This window comes from Lutzomyia longipalpis, chromosome 2 (assembly GCF_024334085.1).
Source record: "Lutzomyia longipalpis isolate SR_M1_2022 chromosome 2, ASM2433408v1".
NCBI classification, from domain to species: Eukaryota; Metazoa; Arthropoda; class Insecta; order Diptera; family Psychodidae; genus Lutzomyia; species Lutzomyia longipalpis.
This window is the reverse complement of record NC_074708.1, coordinates 67,048-79,572: the sequence shown is the minus strand read 5'-3', so window position 1 is coordinate 79,572 and position 12,525 is coordinate 67,048. Positions and strand designations below refer to the sequence as shown.

General features: G+C 33.7%; 2 protein-coding genes across 3 annotated transcripts in view; both read right to left on the bottom strand.

The window, feature by feature from the left end:
* LOC129791160 (ethanolaminephosphotransferase 1) overlaps positions 1-12,525 on the bottom strand; it is a 245,240-nt gene that overhangs the window by 197,357 nt on the left and 35,358 nt on the right. The window lies entirely within an intron of this gene.
* LOC129791154 (gamma-aminobutyric acid type B receptor subunit 2) overlaps positions 1-12,525 on the bottom strand; it is a 32,230-nt gene that overhangs the window by 9,875 nt on the left and 9,830 nt on the right. For both annotated transcript variants that reach the window (XM_055829159.1, XM_055829161.1), the window contains exons 3-8: positions 11,185-12,226; positions 6,743-6,886; positions 5,135-5,410; positions 2,115-2,180; positions 853-1,044; positions 180-416 (exon numbers count right to left, since the gene is read on the bottom strand). In XM_055829159.1, the coding sequence (XP_055685134.1) occupies positions 180-416; positions 853-1,044; positions 2,115-2,180; positions 5,135-5,410; positions 6,743-6,886; positions 11,185-12,081 (1,812 nt within the window). In that variant the 5' untranslated portion in view covers positions 12,082-12,226. The remainder of the gene's footprint in view (positions 1-179; positions 417-852; positions 1,045-2,114; positions 2,181-5,134; positions 5,411-6,742; positions 6,887-11,184; positions 12,227-12,525) is intronic.

Sequence of the window (12,525 nt, the reverse complement as noted above, 5' to 3'; positions counted from 1 at the left end):
TCTGGGGGAATGAAGATTTTTCAACAAGGATTTATGAAGGATGTTCAATGGGAAAATTTGGTGAGAAAAAAATATGTTATATACATCAATACATAATCATACAGTTGCAATAATTTTTGAATTGAAAAATCCACCCTCCCCACAGTCTCATATATTTTTGGGTCATGCGGAAGACTCACAGAAACGCCCAGGAATTGAAGACGACTGAATTGATTGAGAAATTCAGTGGCCATGTCGTATCTTGTATAGTCAAAACCATCCAACTTGGACTGAATAGATTCATTCCTCCAACGTTCCTCCGCCCCACGAAGCGCCAAAGCAATCGCCCACACTGCATCATACGTCTGCGGAGCATACCGAGATGTTGGCTGTGGTACCTTGAGTGCCATGAGTTCATCCATAAACATTCGGTTAGTCTATTTATTGGCAGGAAATTACAGAGAAAGGATAAATCATTTGTCATTGCTCTTTTTTTTGGTTTAACACAAAACACTAAAAATGTTTATTTTTTTTTTTATAGATTTGATGAATTATTATTATGAGTATAAAAGAGATTTAAGAGAATGTCCCCAAAAAAAATGGGGTATTTATAAATAAATTTGTGAATGTATAGGGGAGACCGGTTAAAAACGTCACTTAGGGATTTAAAAAAAGCTCAAAATATCATATTTCCCAAATAGATAAAGCAAAATGTATAGCTCATTTCTTAAGGAAATTTACTGCCCTACAACTCTTTCTCAGACCATTTTGTTCTATCTAGCTAGAGGAAATATGATATTTTAGGCCTTTTCCAAACCCTTAGGTGACTTTTTTAGCCCCGGTCTCCCCTATTCAGAAAAGTATTATACCTACCAATCCGCTGAAACTCACGGAATTCCCCACGATACTATTGTGACTGGAAACGATTATCAGACTTTCAACGGCTGCTTCTAGCTGCTTCTGCTGGCATTCGGCTGCTGGTGAATGCAGAAGCCACCAGGGAGGTCCCAGCGTCTCGTGCAGAATCCATGCATAATCCGCCCCATACATCCCCAGACGGTATGCCTTTTGGGGAAAAGAAATGTAATCCACCACCATGTAACTCTCATCCGTTTTCCCACATTTGTCCACAGAGGACACCAAATCGACAAACTTTTCCAAAATGTCTTATACACAACGAAGGGCCCCACAAGACTCCCTTTCATATGTCCTCTCGTAATTCAAACGAGATTTTTATTTATTCACTCACACACTTTTCCCATCAATTTTCCACGATTTCCCACTGCGCGATACATTCAGCCTCATATTTTCTGCTATTATGTTTTCTTTTTTTATGTGAAAATTGCAAAATGTGAAAGTGGAAAGACAAATAAATTCAATATCGCATTGAATTTTGAAGAATTGGAATGTATTGAGAGATATTATTTTCAATACGAATAAAAAGAGAAAAATTCTCAAGTTTATTTTTCTTTTAGTAGTTCCTTTGCAATATATACGAAAGAATCAGAAGAGCCTTTAACTTAAATGAGATGAAAAGAATTACTCGTCAAGGATTCTTATTAGTTTAATCAGAATAAGTTAGTTTCCAGGAAAAAAAATGCAATATTTTGTATTAATATCAACACCTACATTATGTATGTACCTACATCGTTAAATATGCATCCTTTGAGACATATAAAAAGAGAGATTTGTTCCTGAAAACATTTCCCAAGGCATCTTGCACACTCGCGGAAATTACTACACAAGACTCTCCCATAAGAGATGTTTATATTTTGTGTTGTCCCTTAATCGGATATTCTATTTTCCCGAGAATTCTTTCACATGAAACTTTTGCATAAATAAATTTTCTTTTCTGTTCTTAGAGTCAACTATGAAAATAACATAAAAAAATGTGTGATAGCACGTAGTAAGTAGTAGACAAGGCAAACACTCACTTAACGAGCCCTAATTATGTTCGTTTTTTTACGCAATAAAGTGGCGTAAAATAAAATTTACTGTTGGTGTATAAATTATTTAGTAATTTCCCATCTTATTACTTTCACCTATTAATTTACGTTCCAAAAACTGACAAATTATTCAATAGATTCCTTCGACGTTAATTTAAGCATAAAAAGTAAAAAAAAAAATAATCTTACCTCACAAAAAATTTTTGGTGCCAATTCATTTGAAAAGCTCCCAATGATGATCCTCGTGTCCAAGTCCTACGAAATTGTAAGTAAATAGGGGCAAAGTGAGCTTAAGAGGTGGGTAGAAGAGGATGGATTAACATGTTAAATTATGTAGCTGAGGGATTAATTTCAATTTACAATGCAAATTATTGCTATACAATTGTTCGTTTTAGTCGTCTCCTTGTGTAAGCCACAAAACGGAAGCGAAGATTAATTCACCTTCAGTAAATATTTGTTCCACTTGAAGTGAATTTCCGGTAAATCTCATTAAGTTAGAGAGTAAAGCTGTACTTATATATAATATATCTTCTCCTGCTTGTGAGGACTTGTTTTTCAATAGGATTCCTATTAATCTAACACGGATTTTTTTTTTAAATTTAAATTCCCAATACTAAAGACAAGAATTCTTAACTTTTCGACGAGATATATCAGCAATATATCTCTCCACAAAACTCACCACATCTTACGAGAAAATTCCATTAAGTATGTAGTAGTATAAAACCACTCCATGAGTGATCCTTTGATTTGCACCTTACTGAATACATATGTTTGTATGTATATAGTAGGTACAACATAAATGGTAAAACCTAACCATCTAAGAATTTCCAAAAAGCACCCATTGAAGCTATACATTCACACAATGATACGTGGTTTTGGTGGTTTTTGTCATTCTCATGACATTTCCCCATTTCCTGGCAATTTTCACTGATTAATAAACTTTTGGTGTAAGCTCGGCGGTGGTATGTGTTGAGGGGGGGGGGGGTTGATATCCTTCGACGATGAATTATTTAGAGTGGTTTTTGTGGTTAAAGATGAAATTGCACAGTTTGAGGTAATTCCTTTAGCTCTCGTGGCAATTCCAAAAAAAATTGCTTTAAAAATAATTTACGCAATCTGTTGGCAAGAAGGAAGAGTGCATTTGCACCAACACAAACTCAATGACTTTCTTTATGCATAATAATGGAGGATGATGCATTTAGGAAAAAAAAGCATTATTTATCTCCTCTTCTCCTCGTATGAACATTCTTCTATGTCTGTAAAATAATATTGTTCTATCATAAATTCCAACTCTAATTAGCATGTCAACTGTGTGCACCTGTTGGTAGACCGTTATTGTTAAATTTTACGTGGAAATATCTTCTTCATCCTTGGGTGAATATTTAAACTATTATACAGGAATCCTGTCACACTGCAGGACATGGCGTATATAGTTTCGTGCGCATAAAATAATATACATCTCAACGACAAATTAAGTTTCCACACCATCGTGTGGGAGGAAGTAACTTTTGTTCACTTTAATTAAGTGTTTGTGCATGGAAAAATAATTAAAGAGAAGAGATATTGTTTATTTTCCTTACTTAAACTATTATTTACGGGAGACTTTAAGGGAAAGAGGAATAAAATTGATCAATATAGTTTCTTCTTAAGTTTTCTTTTTTTCTATTCTAAAATATTTATATTTCATGTATTCCAAGAAATTATTTTTGAAAAGAAATTGAAAAAAATATATTAGGAATTTTGAAAAATTCAGCAAAAGAATTTCCCTTTTCATTTCTGTGTGAATTTTTCTAACCATATTTAAGTTTGATTTCATGAGTGCTTTTTTTTTTGTATGTATAATCTATTATATAAAAGAAAATCTTCACGAAAAGATTAAAGATTTAACACTTCACCTACATTCAATTTCCACATTCTTTGCGTGCGAGAAGGTGAAAAAAATTTGCTGGGTGGAAATGAATGTGGAAGAAAGCTCTTCTAAAAAGAAAAAAAAAAAGCTTCAAGAAACCTTTTTCAGTGAAGCTTAGTGAAGCTGAACATTGTCTCATTTTTTTCCCACATAGTCTCTATAAAAGAAATATTTCTTAATTCTTTCATGTTTATGTGTGGTAAATCGTATTTTTGTCATTGACTTTGAGCAAATGGAATTTGGTATATGAATAACAATTAAGTAGAAGGGTGCTACAGTGTTATCGAAAAAATCTTAAAAAGTGATGGGTATCAATTGAAAAAGAGGCTTTATCTAAATTGTCGGTTTCAATCCTCATTACAGAGTCTCTTCTTTCAGCACTTATGCCTTTTCTCCTTTTTTTTCTTCTTGTTCTTTTCTTCCCTTCTTCCTCCTCCCTCCCCCGAGACATCCAACTTTATCTTGTCACCCTCTCTGTAAATAAAACTTTGTCTTTCTTCACCCACCCCTTCATTCTTTGCATCCCATTTGTGGTACCTACTATATATCTCTCTTATTTTCTCTTTCCATAAACGATGGATCTTTGCACCCCAGGATCGCCGCAAGAAGTACGCGGGGTCTTATGGAAGGAAAAAAAAAAGAATAAGAAAAAAGTCTAATGGTTTTTGTTTGTCTTTTCGGTTTTCCATTCAATCCAATTATTATTTATATTTTGCTTTCCTCACTTTGCTTTCTATATATAGCGAGCTTTTTCTTTTCTTCATCGCATTTTCAACACACCTCCAAAAACCACATGAAGTCTCATAGAAGCAACAAGGAAACCCCATCACAACTTTGAGAGTTTTTTTTTGTATATGTATTGGAACAAAGTTGAAATAGGATTAGATGGTACATTGGCAATTTATTGAATAAATGAATGTGGAAATAAGGTGTCTAGGAAAAGTCCTAAATTTCCTATAGAATTCTACATAAAATTCCCAATAAATTATATTGAAGAAGTATTTCCACCAAAATTTCTACAATTCTGGGAAAATCATTTTAATGTTTTTAGGAGAGAGAAAAATTAATAATGGCTGTAGGTAATTAATTTTGTTTTGAATGACTTTTTATCTCCAAAATTATTTTTTTTTAATTTATATTTTGATAAGAAATCTGAGTAATATAATATGGTAAAAGAAAAATATTCAATCTATTGATGCACATATAGATTTTTTTCACAACTCTGATATGAATTCAATGGACCATCACGGAGGGAAATTGTGGGAATAATTCACTTTAATAGAAAAAATTTTCTACTCACGCGCAACATTCGAAGTTGATCCTTGAAGTCAGTTTCGGCAAATGTGATTGTTGCTGCACACGATATATTAGCTGTCTCGAGTTCAGTAACGAGATCATTCACAGCCAGTGAGTGGATTTCTTCATTTTGTGAAAAAGTTGTCACAGTGTCCCATCCAAAACGACGAATGAAGGCAATTCTTGCGGGATTGTGAGATGAATCTGGTGCGACTGTTCTGTAGAAAAGCGGGAATTCACGTCGATCACTGAGAGCTGGTGATGTGGATCCAAATGAAACCTTTTAGTTATAAAAAGGGAGAAAAGGATTTGAATCATTTTTAACATTTAAGCATCATACATAATCTGTATATATTTCATTCAAAAGAATATTTATCTATATAATTACAAATGGCACTGAATATTAAAAGTCGGGAAAAGTTTTAAATTTTCATAAAGTCTAAATGAGTTAAAGTTGAGGAGGATTGTGAATGGGTGAGAATTGTAAATTGGTTTGTGGTGTGGGTGGCAAATGAAAGTGTTAGTATTGGATGCTATATAACATACATACATACATATGTATATTATTCATTCAGACAAATCCGGAGAGAAATAGCAAAATCCACTTAAATGAAGCGATAACTATTCAAGTGGAAGGTGATTGAAAGAATTAATACTGAAGAGAGACACAGTATAAGATACATACTTTGTATTTCTGAGCACATACTCGCTCTCTGCCTGTGATGGGGTTTACGTGTGTCAGGAGAGTAGGTACCTAGCTATTACATTTTGACTCACCCATTCATGATTAAATACTGATACACACTCCACAATTGTGCTACATTTTCACTAATCTTTTCCTTTCCCTAAATCCCTATGAGGAATCGACGTGAAAATTTGCATCCTACTTTGCATTAAAAAGTAATGGAAAATTCATTCATTTTGCATTCTACTTTTGATTAAAATTTTCAATTAATCTTCATTTAATTTCCTTTCTTCTCCCTCGTTCCTAATACAAATATTTTAAATTTTAAATCTGCAAAAATTAATCTTTCATAAATTCTGTCACTACATGTGAAAGAATTTTCACAAAAACACAAGGTGGAGTGATAAAAGAATGAAGAGGAAATTTTCATTTCATAAAGTTACACGTATGTATATACAAATAATACACAACACATATTCCTCTTGCTGTTTTGTAAAATGATTAAGCCCCTCAATTTCCTTAGGGGGTTAAATAGATAAACTAATTAATTGTGTTGTCTGCTGTGGAATGCCAACAGCAATGAGAGATAAATCTCGCTATGCATGAAATCCCATGTATCCCATTTCAAATTGTTCCTGGAAAAGCATTTTGTGGGGAATCTCTCTTTTGACCCCTGTTAGGGGTGGTTTAGGATACACCAGATAGGTAGATGTGGATGAAGTTGAAACTACCGGAGGTGATGACAACTTTTGACTTTGAATCTAATTGAATTTCATCTTTCAATCCAGCACTAGGTTAAACTCGATTTTGTCACTTCCTCCCCCCCCCCTCCACCAGAGAGAGCAGATGAGATTAAGTGATTACAACTACATATCTACGTGGTGCCCGCATAATTTAATTCTCGTGAACTGTGTGGATGTGTGTTACCTGGACAATATTCCAATAAGGGACAACTTTGGCCAAGCTTTCAGTGACTTCAGAACAGGCGGAACCAAGGAGCATTACCATCCGGGTTGAATGTTGCGTATATAGAGCATGGAAGAAGCGGTCAACGCCCACACCTGGATCGCACTGAAATGGTAAATATACATATGTACGTTATTGCATAAAATGACATTATACATAGCAATATATCTTATTTAGCAGAAAGTTCCTAAACAAATCTATTCTTCACTTAATTCCATTTGAAGACATACTTCTTTTTTCCTTAACCCTTTCGTGTAAAATCTGTCAGAATTTACCATGAAAATTTGCAAAAAAAATATTTTGCATCTATTTTATATAAAATTCTCTCTGTATACATAGACATAGACAATTTTCCAACAGCAACACAAAAAAAAATAAACATAGGAAGAATATTTAAACGGGCAGCACGTCCGGTATAGAGTTGGATTTGATAAATGCTTGTGACATTTGTGACCCGAATTAATGGATCAAATTTATAGCAGCAAACCCCCTCTGCAAGCGGGATCTTTTTTTTATTTGTTATCCCGTGAGTACTTAATTCTATATATAAATGTTGGTATATACATATCCCATAAGTCTAGGCCAGTCATGAATAAAAATATGCAACATATTAAATTTTATTATCAACCCAGAAACATTATTTCGTGCATTAATTTTATTTTATCGCAATAGCAACAATAAAATAAATATGTATGTATGTATGTTGGGTGAGAATTGTAGGCAATCGTATCGTATTGTTTTTTTTTGTGCCCATTCTCTGTACTTTCAGAGAGCTTTTTTTGACTGTAGCGGGGGAGGGGGCATTGGATAGAAAGGGGTGGGGGTGAAGTTGTGGAAATTGCTGGAAATTTAAATTAAAAATTTATATATAGCACAATTCCTGGTGAACCCCAAAATGTTAAAAAAAAATTATTCGTAAAAATAAAAACCACAGTGTGATGGAAAAACAAGTTTTACTATCCAGGAAAAATTGTAACAAAAAAATTTAAAATTTCCAGAAGATGGATAAGAGAGTGAAATGTAAAAGTTTCAGTGACAATATCACAAAACTAAAATACAAAAAAAAACAGTGGAAGTTAAATGTGTGGGAAGCTGAAGTTAGAGTGAAAATTTACGATAAAACTTGTTCTCCATTTTGGCTTTAATGCAATAAAGAAAATTCTCACAGAGATGCCGGATATTCCAGCACGTAGGTTTTATACCTCACTGTCCTACATTTTGGTGTAGAGAGACTTTTCTTTATTAGTGTTAAATTTGATAAAATTATCTTTTATTCAATATAATTTGAAAACACCATAAAGGAGAATTTACCGGGGAAAGGTATATAATAAAAAAGAGGATTTCAGTTTCAAAATGACCAATTCAAATTATATTAATTGAAATTATGATTTGGGACACTTTAGGGGCTTTCTTAGTTTTTTATTGTTGGTTTTTTTCAAGACCACACAACCTTCATCCTATTGAATAAATAATAGCATAATAATATAATACAGTGCAGGTCCCCATGTAAGAATAATGGGATATACTACTCCCATTATTCTTACATGGGGACCTGCACTGTAGTTCAATCAAATTAAAAACAAAATTTGAATTTTTAAAAAGCGTTTTTAAATGCATAATTTTTTTTGTAAAAAAAAACAATTCTAACCAAATATTCTTTAAAAAAAAATAGCTGCTTACCTTATACATACATATTGTTGTAATAGAGCGGAAAATTGATTGAAAAATTCAATGCGTTTTACAACCAGCAAAAAAAAGTATTCAAATTCTAATGGAAATTGTGAAAAAAGGAAAAAAAAAGGATATTTCAATTTAAAAAATTCCAAAATAAAATTGATTTAATATAAATGTCCAACATTATTCCCTTTGCACAAAGGTTAAATTCATTTTATTTTCTCCTTTATATACCAAGAAAAAAATTATCGCATATTTTTCAAGTTTTTTTTTCTTTGTTAAATTCACACCAAATTGATTTGAGTTTTTTCTAGACGAGAAAATGATTCTACAGCCGGAAAGCTTTCTGGAAATTTTTTTTTGACTCAATTCAAAAGCTTTCCAAACCACACACACAGTTTATTAAATGGAAGATATATCAACTTTTGTTCATTCTCTATGAAAGTTTATTCTCGGTTATTTTACCTCAATTATAACAATTTGACGTCACTTCCGTGCAGACAAGATAAATTTGCTAAAAACGAAAATTCTTCCCATTCATTTATTTTTTGTATACATATGTATATACATATATTGTACTGGAGTATAATATAGTCATTCATGGCACGCGGCAAAAACACATGGCAAATTTTCTCGCTCTGGAATCTAATATACATAGCATATTCCATTTGCTCCGGTATAGAGTACCTCTATATGTAACGAATGTACCTATCTATATTATATAGGGATGCCGCAGTGTTTTAAGTTAATACAGTGAACTTTTCCTTGTTCAATCCACCCACGCGCGGAGTTTACATTGGAATTCGATCTTATCTTAATTCATTTATAATTAAATACAATTTTCAGCATGAATGAACCATTTCGCTCAACATTATTGCTGCGTGTCTCTGTTTATATTGTGAATCAATGAAATCTCTCCTTCTTCATGCGCCATACACGCTTTCCACCAGTTTTCACCTTCAACCACCTCCCCGCTCAGTTTCATTTTCCTTTGCCTATATACAAAACGGGGGGATTTCATGATATATATGGAAAAGAGTTAGCAAAATTTCCCTCAAACATTTCTCTCATTCGTTGAATTTATTTAACATTTTAACTTGTTTTCCCAACTAAATGAAGTAAACATTTAGTTTCACTGTATAATATTTTTCCACCCCTATTTAGCTGATGCTCAACTGTTTCTGTTCCACTTTTAAAATTATATGCAAAGTAAAGCAAAACTTTTTCTGTTGAATCGTATAAACTACATTAAAAATCATTGCGAGGGGTTAATTAAAAATTTAAAAATTTACCTTTTAGTCAGGGCGACAATAGTGTTCATTTAGCATGAAAAAAAAAACACCCTAGCTCTTTTTTTTGTTGTTAATGAATTTATAAGCATTTGCAAACACCACCTGCATAGAAAATTGCTTGAAAACTAAATTATAAAGTAGAACAATGAATTACTTTTTTAATTGATTTTTTTTTTCAAATTTTTTGAATAATTTTCTAGAATTTATAAACTGAATGTTTTATTTACGAACAAACGGATATAGAAAATCGAGAAAATCACATAGGACGAGGTAAAATCGATTGATTTTCTCTTTTTCATTAAATTTTTACATAATACAAAAGCTTTGAGCTTTCTGATTACATATTGAGCAAAACACGCAGCTATTTTGTCTTCATCTTCGCGAAGTTTCATTGTGAATTCATGAGAAGGTTTATACATACATACATGTATTATATATCCCAAAAAAAAGGTAGATAAAATCAATAAAATATTCACAATTGAATCAGTATTGAGTTGCACGTGAACAAGAAGAGATTGCGAAAAGTTTGACTTAGAGAAAAAAGAAGAAATGTGGCATGTACTCAATCCCATCAGCAAACACTTTACGCACCATTACATAACATACATGCCTTATTTATGAACTTCCCTTATTTCACTTTTCTTCCTTTTTTTTGCCATCCACAAACTGTTGTGTATAGTTTACCCAAAAACAACTTTCTTCTTGCATTACTCCACAAGAGGGAGTTTGGTATGTTTTTAGTTAATCTTTTGACAAAAAGCAAAGTTCATGCAAGTAGTTATATATGGAAACTTTTCCCTTTTCCATACGCCCATGTGGAACATTTTCACCCCCATCCCCCCTTGCTATGCTCTGAATTAAGTTACTTATTCGTATTGGAGTTGTAGAGTTAGTAAGTAATACTTACTTGATACATTATCGCTTAAAAAGTTCTAGGACAAAGGTCACAAGTTGGAGTTAAAGACCTTGTCTATTTTAATTTAATTTAGGACCACTCTATTAATCTTTTTTAAGATATTTATGATTTTAATTGTCTCAGATGGTTATTCTCTAATTTCTGAATTTAGTGCATTTTAAATCATTTTATTCATGGTTGGTAAATTTTTAAGTAATATTAGAAGAGCGTCAAAATAAATAAACTACTTCCCTTATATTTAATATCCTTCAAAGGGTGCAAAACTTCCCGTATTAAGTGTTGTGAGATTTGCTTTTGTAATTGAGATAAAGTAAATGAAACTTTGAGGAAAGCAAAGATTTTGGAGAATATCAGAGAAGTTTTAGGAACTTCTTGGTAAGGAGTTTATTGATCAAATTATGATAGTACATACCACTAAAAGATAAACATCACTTGAAAAATATATATGTATACATACAAGAATGACTTGAGGTATTTGCAAAAAATGATTAAAAAAAAAAAGGCGAAAAAGTCCAACTCACCTTTGTATCATTTGCCAGTAGTTCAAGTTCGTATCCTGGGAGGAGTCCACGCTTATTTATGTGTCGAATAGCCATCTGAGCAGCTGCAAGTTCACTGTGACCTTCGGGACGTGTCCCTGTTCTGGTGCTCAACTCAAAAAGTCCCAGAAGGGATACTTTCCCATTGTCACCCGTTGAACTGCGACCTGTCTGTTCAGCACGCGACTCCTCAAAAACACTATTCACGTGCCGACGCGATGAGATCGTCGTTGAGTTGGGTGAAAGTGTTGCACTAGAGGCAAATGAGCCTCTTTTGTGAAATCTCTGCACTGTTCCCTTTCTCAGCATCCAATTGCCTTTCTTCGGGCAGATAATGTACTCCGCCACGGGTAACCACATCCAATCACGTAGAGTAAATGGGTCACAATGGTCCACACGTCGAAGGCAGGAGCGCCTAAAAAGGACCACCCGACCACGAAGATGGAGCTTACAGAGGAAAATACGGTCAGGGTATCCACTAATTTGTAAATAATTGGCACGTCCACCAATTGATCTATTCCTAAATCCGAATACATTCCAAAAATCCCCATCGGAATGGGAATACCGCCCCCCATTGGCAATCTCATTGCTCTCTGTACTTCGAACTGGGAAAGTTTCACCACTAATTGCACTGCCATGTGTCTGGGAATCAAGGGAGGGACTTGTGCTGCTGCTGACATTCACTTCCTCTGACATTGGGTGAACCTCAGATGTGGAAATGACCTCCGACAGGGGGTGCCTTCGTGTCCAATTGACCCCCAATTGGGTGGATGCTGCGGACACGAAATCGTGCACAAGTGTCACAGTCAGGAGGATAACAATGGATTCAGTGAGAAATCTTCCACATAATCTTCCCAACTCACATTCACTTCTCCCCATATTCCACAAATTCTGCAATTTCTTCGTACACGCGCGTTTTTTTTATTCTTCTTATTGCTAATTTCACCGTTCTTCACTTCTTTTGAACACTCTTGGAATTTTCTCTTGATTGCACTACTGTTGATATTTTTGGTTGTATGTAATCCTATAGGTACCACATTCACATTATTACCCCACACAGTATCCGGAGAAATGAGCCAAACGGATAGGAAAACATACACACAGCATATTTTGCGATATGAGAAAAATAGAATGGCACCAGTGTGGAGGAAAAAAAAGAGGATGAGACCACACAAATTGAACTTGCCACTCTTTGGATATTATTCGAATATATATGTATGTATGTAGTGTTTTCCTCCCAGAGGATTTCACACAATCCTCATGTTTTTGGAGAGAGAAAGATGCTGTGTGTGTGGCAACTCTATATAACAGCACAACCCCCAC